The sequence below is a fragment of the Eleginops maclovinus genome, chromosome 3, assembly GCF_036324505.1.
Source record: "Eleginops maclovinus isolate JMC-PN-2008 ecotype Puerto Natales chromosome 3, JC_Emac_rtc_rv5, whole genome shotgun sequence".
In the NCBI taxonomy this organism is placed as follows: Eukaryota; Metazoa; Chordata; class Actinopteri; order Perciformes; family Eleginopidae; genus Eleginops; species Eleginops maclovinus.
Window position 1 is genome coordinate 4,860,859 of NC_086351.1, and position 14,754 is coordinate 4,875,612.

Sequence of the window (14,754 nt, forward strand, 5' to 3'; positions counted from 1 at the left end):
TACTCATAAAAAAAGGCTTTAATACATCCCAATAAGCCAAAAGAGTCTGTGCACAGCAGATCTTCGCTATTCAAAAGAAATTAGCTTCACCAAAATGGGAAATCCAATCTATTATGTTTGAACAACGCATTGTATGTACCATGAATGGGTCTTTCTTCCTCCTTATAAATAAGGTGTGTCTCTACAACTGATCATATTGTTAAGCGGATGTCCTTTCTGATAAGGTTATATAGATGGTTGTACTGGATATGATGCTGGTTAGTAATAAAGCACCGGTTCCTCCCACTGTCCTTGAAAAGATGTGTAGGTATAAAAACAGGGGACAAATCTCACGCTGTCAGAGACACAGACCAACACGACAAAATCAACATGAATCTTCTTCTTCTGGTGGTTGCTTTGGGGCTCGCAGGTAGATATGTACCATGTTGTGTAAAATAGAAGAGATTAAAATGAGAGTAGACATTTAGTTTCTCTTTGGTCTTGCTTGTATTACAGGAGCGTATCCCCTGGAGGAATACAAGGTGTGCCAGCCTCACTCCAGACCCTGGCAGGTGTCTCTGCATGGTGGAGGAGTGTCCTGCAGTGGAGCGCTCATCGACCCTTGGTGGATAGTAACCTCGTTTGAATGTGCACCCACGTATGTACTAGTTAGTGCTGAATGAGAATGTAGAACTGACATCATGTGTTGTTTTAATTCAGACCTTTTATGACTCTTCTGAAGGTCAAAACTGAACATTTAATGTAAAATAACAATGCATTTGCTTTGGTTAAGCTGCATTTTAATCCAAATAGAAGCACAGAAGAGTATTGTGCATCCATTTTAGGCTTTGTGAAACCTGGCTGAGGTGCCTAATATATTCTGCTTTGTTAGAATAAACCATGTATAATTAGAACATAGCATTACCTGTAATTCAGTTGTTGCCACCTTTTCAGTTTGACCCTCGGTGCTCAGCTTTTCCAACATCTACCGCAATTTTCTGAACAAACAAACAAGCAGATTTATTTATATTTTGGTTTTGAAATGATGAATGGGTTGGACCTTCTTTACTAGCATTTTGAATCATATCTCTGTTGTGATTGGTCCCGCCCCTTAGCGAAACACGTCCAATGTGTTGGAGCACCAGCCAATCGAAGCTTGAGTGTTACATAGTGAGTGCAATTTAGACGTTTCAGGCAGGGACAGGGCCGTAGCACCAAATTCTGGGCCCATACACAAAACGTCCCGATGGGCCCCCCACCCCCTCAACTCACACACTCCCCACCCGCCCGTCTGCCAAGGGCCTTACCCCCCACCACAATGGCTTTATCTAACCATTATGATTGAACCATAATTCACAAGTCTATTTAAGCTACTGTATAAGAAAACACAACCACACAAGACTGTATTTACCCATTATATTTATTAGAGAACAAGAATGTGGCAACTCTTAAAATATAATAATAATCATAAAAGGTAACCAAACAAAACATGACTCAACAAAAAAGGCAAAAACAGATTTCAGAATCAGAGTCTTTGCACAAATATTCCGGTTTACTCTGCAGAAAATGCCCACTGACGGGTCTTCTTGCTGGCAAAATCACTGATGAGTTCCTTAAAGTCCAATGCTCTTGCCAATGTGCTTTCAATGGAGAGAAGAGCAAGACTGTTCAGTCTATCTTGGCCCATGGTGGACCTCAAGTAGTTTTTAACCAGTTTCATCTTGCTGAAAGCACGTTCTCCGCCAGCAACGCTTACAGGTAAGGTGCAGAAAATCCTCAATGCAATGCAGATTTCTCCAAAAATGCTCTGTAGCTGCAGGTTATATATGGCATTGAGGAGCTGAAGAGGTGACAGGTTGTGAGGAAATGTGGCTTCATGTATTATTTTTAGGTGCAAAACTTCATTCTCAAAACCAGCTGTAAGATCGTTGGGCTATGTTCTTGTCAGAGTCCGGCATGATACTTTTGTTTGTTCTTCTGACATGTCAGCAAACTTCAGAATAGGTGCAAAAGTTTCACATATGTTGGCTGTGGTCTGAAATCTTGAACTCAAAGCACTGATGATGCTATCTATTGCAACAAAAAAGGTCTGGTTTCTGAATGTGTTTGCTGCATTGTCTTCATGTGTATTTTCATCTTCCCCCTCTTCATCTGGCATACGTTTCCTTTTCCGTTTCCGCTTCCCTTCACTTTGAAACTGAGTGGGGATGTCCATGCTTTGGGCTACTAGCGAGGCCTTAGCAAGAAGCAAGTCCCATTCACCCCGCAAAGCCTGCATTTCATCCTGTAGTGCTCTAATGTTTGATGCTTGAATATCCAGGGATATATTACCTGTTTGAAGAATCAGATTGCGATGTTCGATTGACTGTAGCACTTTAACCCACACAGTAAGCAAAATCACTGCATCAAAGGTGTGGAAATAGGTTTTTAAACTTTTTGCCTCCGATTTGGCATCACTTGTCAGATTGCATGTGCTTATAACACATTCCAGTGCAACCAGAATAGAGGGCAAACGAGTTGCCACAGCTTTGACAGCATCAATCTTGGCACTCCATAGTGTCTGAGGGACGATGAAGTGAGCATCCAGTTTCTTTCTTGAGGATTGCCCATCGCTCTGGACTGGCACTGAAGAAATTGTAGAGACGATTTACAAAGCCAAAAAATGCTGCTACCTCAGTGCTCGACTGAGCTGCATGTACACCCACCAAATTGAGTGTATGAGCGGCACACGGGGAGTACAAGGCAAATGGATTGGCTTTCAAAATATTGGCTTGCACACCTTTCACTTTTCCTGACATGTTGGCTCCATTGTCATACCCTTGCCCTCTACAATCTTCTAATGGCTTGCCTCTGGCTTGCAGAACATCAAGGATCATCTCAGAAATTTCACTGCCTGTCTTTTTAAAGAAGACTTTAAATTGGCAGAATCTTTCTTTTATCTTCCAAATGTCTCCATCTTTGTATGTGTATCTCAACAGTAAAACATTCGGTTCAGTGTGTGACACGTCTGGGGTTGAGTCACATATTATGGAATAGTAGATGGCAGCTTCCCTTTCTTCCAAGATACTATTTAGCACTCGTTCGCCACAGAGATCGATGAATTCATTTTGTGATTGAGGACTCAGATAGTGTGTGAATCTTCCCTTTTTGTGTTGCCTTATAATTTCCAAGTGGCTGTGTAAAACGTTATCATAACGGACCAGCAACTCCAACGTACCAAGAAAATTCCCATTATGGACATCACCTAAATCTGCAGTGTTGCCTCTAAAAGCCAGGTTCCTTGATGCCATATGAAGGGTCACATCTAAAAGCCTCTCCAGAAGCAGCCTATTCTTTTCTATAGATGCCCATCAACTCCACTGGCTGTCAAAAGTGAGTGCTGAAGGTTCTTCCATTTTAAATAGCACTGTTTATGGGACATGCCTGTCTCGTGCTCTGGAAGTTTTTTGTACATGTAATTCCATTTAATGTGCTCTAATGTATATCCATCCTTGCTGTTTAGGGCACTTGTGGATGGCTTTGACAGCTCATAGGAAAACAGTAGGCGTGGAATGCAATAAAGAGCCTTGGCACTCTCACTGTGAATAAGCCAATCTCTTCTGATTTTCTCACGGCCATTTGGCGACTTTACATATTGAAGATATATTGGAAAGGGTCTACCCTCCATATCTGTCGGTGTCAATGTGTTGATTTTTTCTTTATTTGCCAGTGCACATACAATTATTTCCCTCTGGTGTTTATCCAACATCTCTGGCCATAATCCTGGATCTTCTGGGTAGAACTGTTCGGCTTCACCCTGACTACGTGTTACCTCTTCTGTCCTCTGTCCGTCCTCCTCTCTATCCTGAATGCAACCTTCATGTTCGCTGTCTTCTCTTTCACTATCACTTCCACCATCTTCTCTCACTTCTTCTCTATCTACATCTGGTTCCTCTGTGGGAGCATGAAGTATAATCAACATTAGTCTCTTATCAATTATTGCCAAATGCACTAACACCCTGTTGCTGCAGTCATTCAAGTCAAAATAGTTTCATTTTTGCTTTCATGTTGAACTAGCTCACCTTGTCTCAAGTCTGCATCAGTGGATGATGGGGGGCTTGTTGCAGCTGCAGGACCACTTTCTGTGGCAGTTTCTGGAATGTGTTTCACAAATTATGTTTTAGCAGGCAGCTAGGATGGATGTTGGCCATTGTGTAAGCTAATATCATGACGTCTAAGAACTAGCTTATGCTATATATTAGTATTCATCATGTAGCCAGCATAATAACGGCTTAGTATTCATTTAATATTTGCTTGCTTCAAATCAGTAGCCTTCTGTGGCAATATAATGTTCACTTTATTTATCCTTTATGCCAACTTAACCAAGGCCTTATTGAAAGTGTAGCTCTTGGATAGCCTCTGCTTATTTTAGTAACGATAACGGAGGACGTATGGCACCTAATAATGCCGTTTCATCTTGTGTGTTTAAACGTTTGTGCTCACCTTTCTTTGCAAAGAAGTTCGTCAGAACTTGACTTCCTTCAATTTGCCTCCTCTCCCTGTCTTTTCTCTCCTTTCTCTTTTGAGAACCAGACTTACATTTTTAGCTCTGACATCTTGCATATCACCGACACCGAGTCACCGTAAGCATCAAGGTGCCAAACTCCGACGGTGTGGACTGAACCATCTTGCGCTTTTCTCAAGGGGTGTTCACAATAGTGTAGTGACAGCAGATTTTACTATTTTGGAATAATATACCATACAATTTATAAAAAACGAATACGTTAAGCTTGCATTTAGATTGATATTTATCATGAAATTTAGTTGAACAACAACAAAAAATACTTTGAAAAAAAAAAATCTAAACTTCCCATGGGCCCCCCTCTGCCTTGGGCCCCCCCACAGCTGTGGTGGTTTACCCCCCTGTGCGACGGCCCCTGGGCAGGAAGAAGGGGAATGTATGGGCGAGAAACTTCCTTTGGAGGGAACTTTGGGTCCTTAGAAGACCATTTACATGCACTCAAACTTATATAACACTCTACAGGACAGGGAAAGCTCTTAAAACTCATCCAACAACCTGCTCATGCCTCATTAAAGCTTCCTGTTTTTCAGTCATCGACCTGTTTCCACCAGTTTAACTAAACTCTAATACATTTGAGTCTCTCTTCCCTTCTCCCTGCAGACCCTACAGTACCATTGCATCTCTTGGGGAGCACGACGTTATGGTGGAGGAGGGCACCGAGCAGCACATTTACGTTGCTGATGTGATCATTCACAGCCCCTACCGCTCGCCCCTGCACAGCCTCACCATGGTCCGCCTTGCTGAACCCGCCCTCCTCAACCAGAACGTGAAGCCCATCCCTCTGCCCAGCCGCTGCCCCCAGCCTGGAGAGTCCTGCGAGGTCAGTGGCTGGGGATCCACCGTCCCAAATCAATGTGAGTGGACTTATAGGAGCTACTGTTGCTTTTACACCTCATTAACTTGTCGCCACTGTTAGCATATAATTGAAGCAAAGCCAGCAGTCCCTAATCCAGTCTACAAGTTTTCACTAGCCCTTTTCGGACTCTAAACTGTAAATATCTGGTCTAACTGAATGATTCATGTAGAGCTTCTCTTGTAATAGATGTTTTATATTTGGTGTTTCTCATTAAAATGTAGCCTAAGAAACATAACCATAATTGGAAGTTTGTGAAAACTGCTTTGCATCACTGAGATATATTCCAATGCAATATAGATTACATTTTACACGGACTGCTTCTTAGTATTCATTTGATTGTGAGGATTATCGATTTTGCTCCATACTGCATGGTACTCGCAGCAAAATAAACTCCAGTTATCTACACACCTACAAAAGCGAAATAACGACCAGACTGCATTAATAAATACCACAAGAGGCTAGTGAGAGAAAAGTAATTTAAGTAATAATTTGGGGTACCTGACCCTTCAATAAACCTGGGAGGAGAGATTAAATATTTGAGGAGAAATAAATTCATCTTTGCAAAGCATGAATTCCAACAACAGAATAATACCCAAAATAAATTTGTCAAAATCACACAAACTTTAAATTAGTTGAATTCATTTGTGAATGGTGTTTTTTAGAACTGCATTTTAGTGCATTAATGCAGTGTTATTTACTGTATGTGTGCTTTGTATGCATGCTGACATTATTGTTGTTATTTTTGATTGCAATTCCTTGTATATTGCTCTTTCAAATAAATGCCATTACTGTGGAACACTGTGCACCACTTACTTCAAAGCAGGAAACATCCATCGGAAATGTTGGCTTACAGTTAGAAAGATACAGAAATACAAAACGTACAATTATTAAAGACACATTTGCACAGCGAGTCACCGAAACGTTGGCTTGTGATCAGCAGGTGGGAATGTGCTTTCTGAAAAAGCTCATCAGTATGCTAGTCATCGCAGCGCTAACAAGGCATGAACGCTCTGTTTTAATAACGGCTAAAAACGTCTCTTTTTTAATCAGTGGAGTTTCTAATTGCCTGTCAAAATTCTCAGTCAGGACTAATTAAAAGAGCTAGACCTTGAAAGAAGTATTTACTCAAGGTTTAGACCTTATTGCTCCAGCGCAAGAAGTGATAATGCATTAAAATGGGAAGTAAACCATAAAGCTGAAGAGGGGAAGGAGGAGAGGGAATGAGTGGCAAATTGACGAGTGATGGGACACTATATATACTGTATATATATATCATAATGGAAAACTTGAACCTAAGTTACAGAGTCAGGTGAGAAATTGGACGTATTTCATTTGACTAAATCAGAGTAATAACCCACCTTCTTTTTCTTGGAAACAGATGAGCCTGCTCAACACCTGAAGTGTATAAATGTGCCTGTTGTGGATGACGAGACGTGCATGAACACGTTCCCCGAGTACCTTTTCTGGAGCCCGGGCATGGTCTGCGCTGGAGAAGCAAACACAACAGACAACTGCCTGGTGAGGACTCAAACAAACTGCATTTGTATTAGATAGTAATCTGAATATAGGAGCAACACAAGCGATGGCTATAAGGAAGATATTAAGCAAATGTATTGGATAAAAAGAACGGAGGACTCAAAGTATAAAGTGGCCTAACATAAAGAATACCACGGTAAAGTACCTCAAAAATACTATTGAGCAAATGTACTTCATAACATTTCTCTATTGATTTAACTCCCCATACATTTTACCATAAACAACAAACGGAGTCTCCCATTCTCCCTTCTCTTTCTCACCAGAGGGATAGAGGCAGTGTGATGGTGTGCGATGGCCAGCTGCAGGGGGTGCAGTGGTTCAATCACGCCTGCAATGACCCGGACGACCCGAGCGTCTACACCAAACTGTGCCTCTACAACGACTGGATCAACAATGTGATGGACCGCTACGTGCCCCCTCTGCCAACCGACATCACTACAGTGATGATGACTGCAGGGAGAGAATAATTCATACACTCATGTATTTGTTCCACTCTGAGCAGTTTGTAAAGCCCGTGATGGAAAGGAGCAGGGAGAAGAAAGTCCTGCTTATTCAAATTTAGCTGGTCCGTCATCAGCGTTGCTTAACATTACCTGTCATCTTCACACCATCTATTGTTTTTCTATACATTCCCTTTAAATCATTTGGTATCAAATTCCACTTTTTGGCCCAGACATACACATCTGTTCAGTTAAATGTATTTTAAATCATTTTAAGACGTATACTTTCTGTGGATTTTCTTGTAATACTCAACACAAGAAATCAAGTCCGTAATTCAATTAAATCTGTATGTTTTAACAGCTCTGAATCATATAAACACTGTTAAACTCTTCAATAAACATTGCTCTCTGATATCACGACTCTATCTTGCGCCGCTGACTGCACCTGTACATAGCACTTAGAAGACTTTGGCCAATTTGAAGCCAATGCACTGAATTGTTTATCTTAGGCTAATGTACTTGCAGGATTCTTGATTTTTTGAGTTTGTTTCCTTATGGTTAAGTGCATTTATTGTAATTAGATTTGGATTAAAGAGTCAGCTAGATAATGCAATGTTTTACCAAGATACCGAGCGTTGTGAAAATGGCTTTAACCCAGAGTTAAGGGGTTGATATTTCAGCCAATTCGGCCTGACACAGCACTTTGCAAAAGTTATGCTACATGTAAAATTAGCTGACATAAATATCTAAAAGTATACACAAACATTCTGCAGCAGTCTCAAAGGCAATGCCTGCACTCAGACTGAAAAAATAAAGAAGAAATCTGTATGCATACTCATAACTGTAGGTTTGAACAACAAAAAGTTAAATGTCAAGTGTTGTGACTCTTTATGTTTTATTCATGATTTTTAGTGCACCCCCTCTATTTCCTTTTTCCTCATCTCCTCAAAAGTTTCCACAGCTGGTTAAAAGCTGCTGCTCATTAGCTCTGAACGCAGAAGATCATCATTTCACACATGCTGCATGTGACCGCCAATTAAACAACTAGCAGCTTTACTAATTTGTGAGACAAGTTGATGTTTTATGAAAAGCATTAAATGAGAATAATGTCAAAAAGGGTAATCTTGGCTTCTCTATTCTACATTATTACAATAGATCAATTCACAACAAGTCCCTCAGCTAAATGTGTAATTCTAGCATATTTCAAAGACATTTTACTTTGTTTTACAGCCACATCTTTAATATTCACTTATTCCCTCTCTCGTTAGTGTTGTTCTCACACTCAGTGAGCAGCTGTTTCCATCAAGAAATACCATACCCGGCACCAGAGAGCAGAGGCATTTAGCAGCATTTAATTATAGTTTCCATATCCTGGATTTATAAGCAACTATTTCATTAGAAGCTCATCAAATCACAGCATGTTTTTCTGTCCCTGAGAGGAAACAAAGTGCAGGTTTGATCATTTGAAATGTAGAATGTTGTCATTGTTATGCAACTTTGTCGAGATCGATAATAAGGAAGATGATAATTACAATTTTTAAAGTATACTTTTCAATATTTTTTATTACCATTTTAGTTTATCTAAAAAATATATATAACACAAATGTATTCTCCCCATAAGAAAATATACTGAAATTAAAAGAGAGAGGGTTTGAGAACGAAAAGAAACATGAATTAATTAATTATCACGGTCCATATTTTATATATTCACTCTTTCGGTTCTGTTTTATCTTCTATTTTGAGATGCTTATATTGTATAATTGTTTATTTTTATTGCAGCTGCAACCAAAACATTTCCCAATATGGGATCAATAAAGTATATCTTATCTTATCTTAATTATGACATTTCCGAAGGGTTTTCACAGTGAAAGGTGATAAACAAGAAGCCATAAACTAACCAATCATTAACCAATGCAAAAGTAATTCAACATGTGTTGTTGAGGTTTATTTGGGAATTCTGCATGGTCCCAAAGCTTCCATGCGTTAAAGTGTAACCAGCATTAATATAAAGCACCACTAGATGGGGGTAAAGCCCAATGGTAAAGAAACGCATTGTGCCAGGGAGAGAGAGAGAGAGAGAGGGAGAGAGAGAGAGAGAGAGAGAGAGAGAGAGAGAGAGAGAGAGAGAGAGAGAAATAGAGAGACATTTGGCTCATGACAGCGTGGACAGGTGACATGTTGCATTCTTTGCAGGTTGTTTGTGAACCCTCAGATCTGAGCTCTAATCTCCGCCCTGACACTGAAAACATGTCGTAGCAATAAACACATAAGATGAATGCAACTTCACCAAGAAACAGTGAGTACAAAGAGGATGGAGAACACATTGGGGAATTAGCAGCACAGGCACTGCATACACACACACACACACACACACACACACACACACTTGCAAAGTGACTGACAGCTGTGTCCATAATCACCCAGGCAGCTGAACATAGGGGCCACTCCACCATCTGTTCCCAGTATTTCACTCCCGGTTCTCCTCACCCCCTGTTCCCCTGTTCTCCCACCTCTGCGGGAGACAGAGGACACACAGGGGTCCTAACCGTCACTTTAGAAAGCAGTGATATTAGGTGATGTTAGCTCTTGTTTGTTTGTACTTTTAATTTGGATGGCCATTATTGTAATTCCGAGGGAATCGACTAAAACCAATCTAACGTAATGGCCACTGTGGGAGTAATTTCTAGCACTTTTGTAAGCTATCCTACTCATTCCCTTAGGCAGCATTACAAAAAGCTTGAAATCATCTGGGTTTTCCCCCTTAATACATTCTTGGTCTCATTGTAACCTGAATCCCTCGTCTGCACTTAGTTGTTTTTGAGGGCGTGGTTTCTAATTGACAAGGCTGCTCTGGAGATTTAAAGTTTTTCCTTAAAAAAAGTTCCACTGAAAGCTCTCTAGTAAGGGAAATGGGCTATCTTATGTGCCTCTGCAAACACCACATCCCATTTCCTTCCTGTACGCTGGAATTCAGCATTTCATTTCCTCTGCAAATAAAGCGAGTCACGGCCGAGGTTAAACATTAACGCTGGATGGAGATGCTGCAAGTTAAAACAGATACCAGGACAGTTAGTAAACTCTGTGAAGATGTCGTTGACAGTCTTGCCAAATGCAAATGTCAGTATGCTAACATGCTAACAATGACAACGTTAAACACAACAGATGGTAAGAAAAGGTGAGGAAACACCAACGTTTGACAACATGGGGTTGTTATTAGAACAATCAGAGGACTATTGAAGTCTTAAGGGTTTATCCTCTGTGGTCCATGAATGTCTGTAACAAATGTTATTTCACCACCACCATATTTGTTTAGCTATTTCAATCAGGAGCCAATAATTGAACCGACCATCAGAGGGACATGTCATCCCAGGAGCTAGCCTGCTAAAAAGCTATACTTACAAAAGTTGTACTATGCTTTTGAAAAGGGAGTAAAGCTAAATCTGTCAATTATTACAGAGGGATTGCCATCTAAATTATCCTGGCTCAACATTTCTCTGCCCTTATTGCCCAAAAGGATGTCCCAAGCCCTTACAGGCCCTGGACAGGCAGCATAGTTTTCTGACATTGTTTCTTGGCCTGTAAGAGACTGAATGCATCTTCCTATAAACTCCCACTCACAATTTAATGGACCATCATAATTAGAAGTTGTAAAGATAAGATACCATTTGTATTCGGAGGGATATCAATGCCCTGAAGTAAATTCTCAACACCAGTCTGCGCTGATCTATCCGCTGCGTCTCTGTTTCTAGCCCTCAGACAAACATGCAGACTGTGGATAGACTGTTAAATCCTCCCCCTCTGCCCAGTTAGTCATAATATGCTTACATTTATTAATGGTTAACCATTGCTCCTTTCCTTCCTGGTTCACTCCCTGCTTCCAACTTACTGTAAATTATTCCCTAATTTCTAAACGTCCTCCCTTCAACCTTCTCTCTGTGTAGACTTTCATAACTCATGCACGCCCGGCCCGCATTGCAAACAAATATCATCCCCAATCGCCCAAACACCGAGGCAAGAACTGATTAATGAAGGAATTAAAATGAACAATGATCCATAGGGGGAAATATTTTTGCCAGGAGTGCAACAGTGCTTATCAGTGGTTGGTACAATATCTGTAGAGTAAACGCGAGGCATCTCCCTCCCTTCTGCCTCCTCCCTCCATCGCTCTGTTTCTCGGGCAAAGTGTCGCCATCACTCATCACCGGCTTACATTCCCAGCATTCCCCTGTGGCACCTGGCTCATGAGAGGGAGGAAAAAGTGTCCAACACACACTCAAATGCACCTTCACAAACAGAGAGAAAGTGCACACCGCACACACACACACACACACACACACACATACTCATCCCTCCATCAGACACGTTGTCTTCACAATAACTGACAGGTCTTTTCACAGAGATGTAAATGAATATGGGGAGCTGGCTTACATTAGCACAGGTGTGTGTGTGTGTGTGTGTGTGTGTGTGTGTGTGTGTGTGTGTGTGTGTGTGTGTGTGTGTGTGTGTGTGTGTGTGTGTGTGTGTGTGTGTGTGTGTGTGTGTGTGCACTGTATGTGTTTCTGTTCCCTGGGCTAATGGCTCATTGAGAAAAGCACAGGCCAAGTCAATCACGCCAGATCTCTGCCCGTCAGCCCTTTGAGACCTGTGGCTCATCAGGGGAGATAATTAGACGGAAGAGCTTTAACGATACTAGCCTAATAGCTACAAGCACACACACTGTGATACAGTAGCGTGTATGTGTGTGTACGTGTGTGTGTGTGTGTGTGTGTGTGTGTGTGTGTGTGTGTGTGTGTGTGTTGTGGCAAGTATGTGGGACGCATTGAGTTCAACGGTGTGGGATGTGCCTCAGAGAGAGTGAATATGGGATTAAAATGATGTTGTTGTTTTTTTAAACATATGTGTTTACATGGAGGCTGATAATTATTATTGTGGCTATCAGCCTCTGAGGCGCACACACACACACACACACACACACACACACACACACAAACACTCTGTTTTAGACTACTTTTCTCCAACTCCCTCCATCATTATACAGTGTGTGTGTGTGTGTGTGTGTGTGTGTGTGTGTGTGTGTGTGTGTGTGTGTGTGTGTGTGTGTGTGTGTGTGTGTGTGTGTGTGTGTGTGTGTGTGTGTGTGTGTGTGTGTGTGTATGGGAGGTAGTCAGAACGCGATGGAGATGGGGAGGCATTATGCATTCATATTGGAAATTGCTGTGAATTTAAATGAGCATGTGCACTTTAGTGGACACAAGCTGTTTAGTAAATGCAGTTCCAAAGTGCATTGCAGTGCCATGAGTGCTTACATAAAGGAGGGGGTGGCACAATAGAGAGAACATTTTACGTTAGGCACTATAGCTTCTCTCGATACATATTAATCTACAGATGAAAAAATTACCATAGAGAAACGACAACATCAACCCCTCTCTGACACAGTTTAACATAAAACATTAAGAATAATATCTATCGTATTATAGCCAATTCTATTGATTTTTAAATTCTGTAAAGTGCAAAACAACTGAAAACTAAAGCTAGACTATTATTTCTAAATTATTTGAAATTGTCCTGAAGAGGAAACTGAATTCTCCCCAGGTTAAGGTTGGCTGTCAAATCCTTCAACCAATGTCTTACTAAAAGTCTCTGAGATTTTACAATGCTGGAGTGAATCTTTTTTGCTGTTTAGGGCAGAAAGCATGCAATAAACTGTCTTTAGGGCCAACTCACTGTTGCAGAAAATGCTCAGCATGGGATGAGGTCACTCTAGTGTACCACCGCCTTTTCCAAAAAATGTCTCAGCCATAATTTCTTGCACTCCTTGATTTCTGTGATTCGAATGGGAATCAAGCTTTGGAAGTGATGGTGCTTTTGTGCCTTTAAAAAAAAAAAAAAAGGGGCCACAGCTAGAAAGAAATAAACCCCACAGGGAACCCATTTGCCTTCCCTTGCAATCATCCTACACTTCTCTAAAAAAACACCATGGACCAGCACCGTTGCCATGGATACACACCACTTCATCCCTCACTCTTAGTCTGTAATTTTTTCTGAAAATGCATCGTTCTTTACTCTGTTAGATCTGTGATCCCTATAGGGCGGAAAACACTCGTGCTACATACCAGAACAAGTTGTTTCCTGCACATAAGCATGTCCTAAAGTGTTGGTGTGTGAGGCATGCAGGGAGAAAGTGTCACCTGGGGGCATACTTTACTTCAGGGAGACTATCCAATAATCCTACCCAAATAGATACACAGTTTTGCTGCTCACAACATTGATCTGGCAATATGGAATGTACAGTACCCTCCAGAATTATTGGCACCATTTTGTCGAACCATCCTCCTCACGGTGTGTACATTGACACCCCACACCGTGAGGAGGATGGTTCGACTGGCAAAAGTATCTCCAAGGATCACAACTGGAGAATTGCAGGCGCCATTTGACTCTTTGGGTCAGAAAGTCTCCAAAACGACCATCAGACGCCACCTACATCACCACAAGTCTTTTGGGAGGGTTGCCAGGAAAAAAACATTGCTTTCAATTAACAACAAACCAAAGCGTCCACAGTTTACCAAACGTAACTGAGACTTCGAATGGGACAGGGTTATATGGTAAGATGAGACCAAAATAGAGCTTTTTGACAACAAACGTCAAAGGTGGGTTTGACATAGACAGAAGGATAGCCATACAGAAAAGCACCTCATACCCACTGTGTAGTATGGTGGTGGATCTTTGATGTGGTGGGGCTGTTTTTCTTCCTAATGCCCTGGATATCTTGCTAGGATACATAGTATCATAGACTCTATCAAATACCAGCAGATATTAAATGAAAACATGACAGCCTCTGCTCGGAAGCTTAACATGGGCCATGGTTGGACCTTCTAGCAGGACAACGATCCGAAGCTTACCTCAAAAATCTACTCAAAAATGGTTTACTGACCACCGAATAAAGACTTTGCCATGGCCATCACAGTCCTCAGACCTAAATCCCATTGAAAATGTGTGGGAGGAGCTGAAGAGGAGAGTCCACAAGCATCAACCTCAGAACTGAAGGATCTGGAGACATTCTGTATGGAAGAATGGTCTCAGACCCCGTGCTATGTGTTCACTCAGAGCTGTAATCCTGGCTAAAGGAGGCTGCACAAAATATTAAAAGAAGGGGTGCCAATAATTGTGGCACATGTTTTGGAGAAAAACATTTATTTAAAGTCAACTTTATTATTATTATTAATTTTACTTCAGTAAAAAGGTTAGATTGTAGTTAATTATTTGATTTAAATATAACGAGGAAAACAATAAAGACATTTTTTTCAACTTTTTTTGCTCACTTTTACCAAAGGGGTGCCAATAATTATGGAGGGCACTGTATGCTGTATGTTCCTCGATACACA

General features: G+C 41.1%; 1 protein-coding gene across 1 annotated transcript; it reads left to right on the top strand.

Annotated features, from left to right (window-relative positions):
• Positions 1-304: 304 nt before the first annotated feature.
• LOC134861447 (trypsinogen-like protein 3) lies at positions 305-7,784 on the top strand. Its single transcript, XM_063878661.1, has 5 exons — positions 305-409; positions 496-637; positions 5,141-5,394; positions 6,775-6,914; positions 7,196-7,784. The coding sequence occupies exons 1-5, from the start codon at positions 370-372 to the stop codon at positions 7,397-7,399; spliced, it is 780 nt and encodes a 259-aa protein (XP_063734731.1). The 5' UTR covers positions 305-369; the 3' UTR covers positions 7,400-7,784.
• Positions 7,785-14,754: the final 6,970 nt, after the last annotated feature.

Bases quoted from the DNA above. Each gene is read 5' to 3' on its own strand.
- LOC134861447 (XM_063878661.1), top strand. From the start codon at position 370: ATGAATCTTCTTCTTCTGGTGGTTGCTTTGGGGCTCGCAG. The intron at 638-5,140 runs GTATGTACTAGT...TTCTCCCTGCAG, and splicing joins TCGTTTGAATGTGCACCCAC to ACCCTACAGTACCATTGCAT. The intron at 6,915-7,195 runs GTGAGGACTCAA...CTTTCTCACCAG, and splicing joins ACACAACAGACAACTGCCTG to AGGGATAGAGGCAGTGTGAT.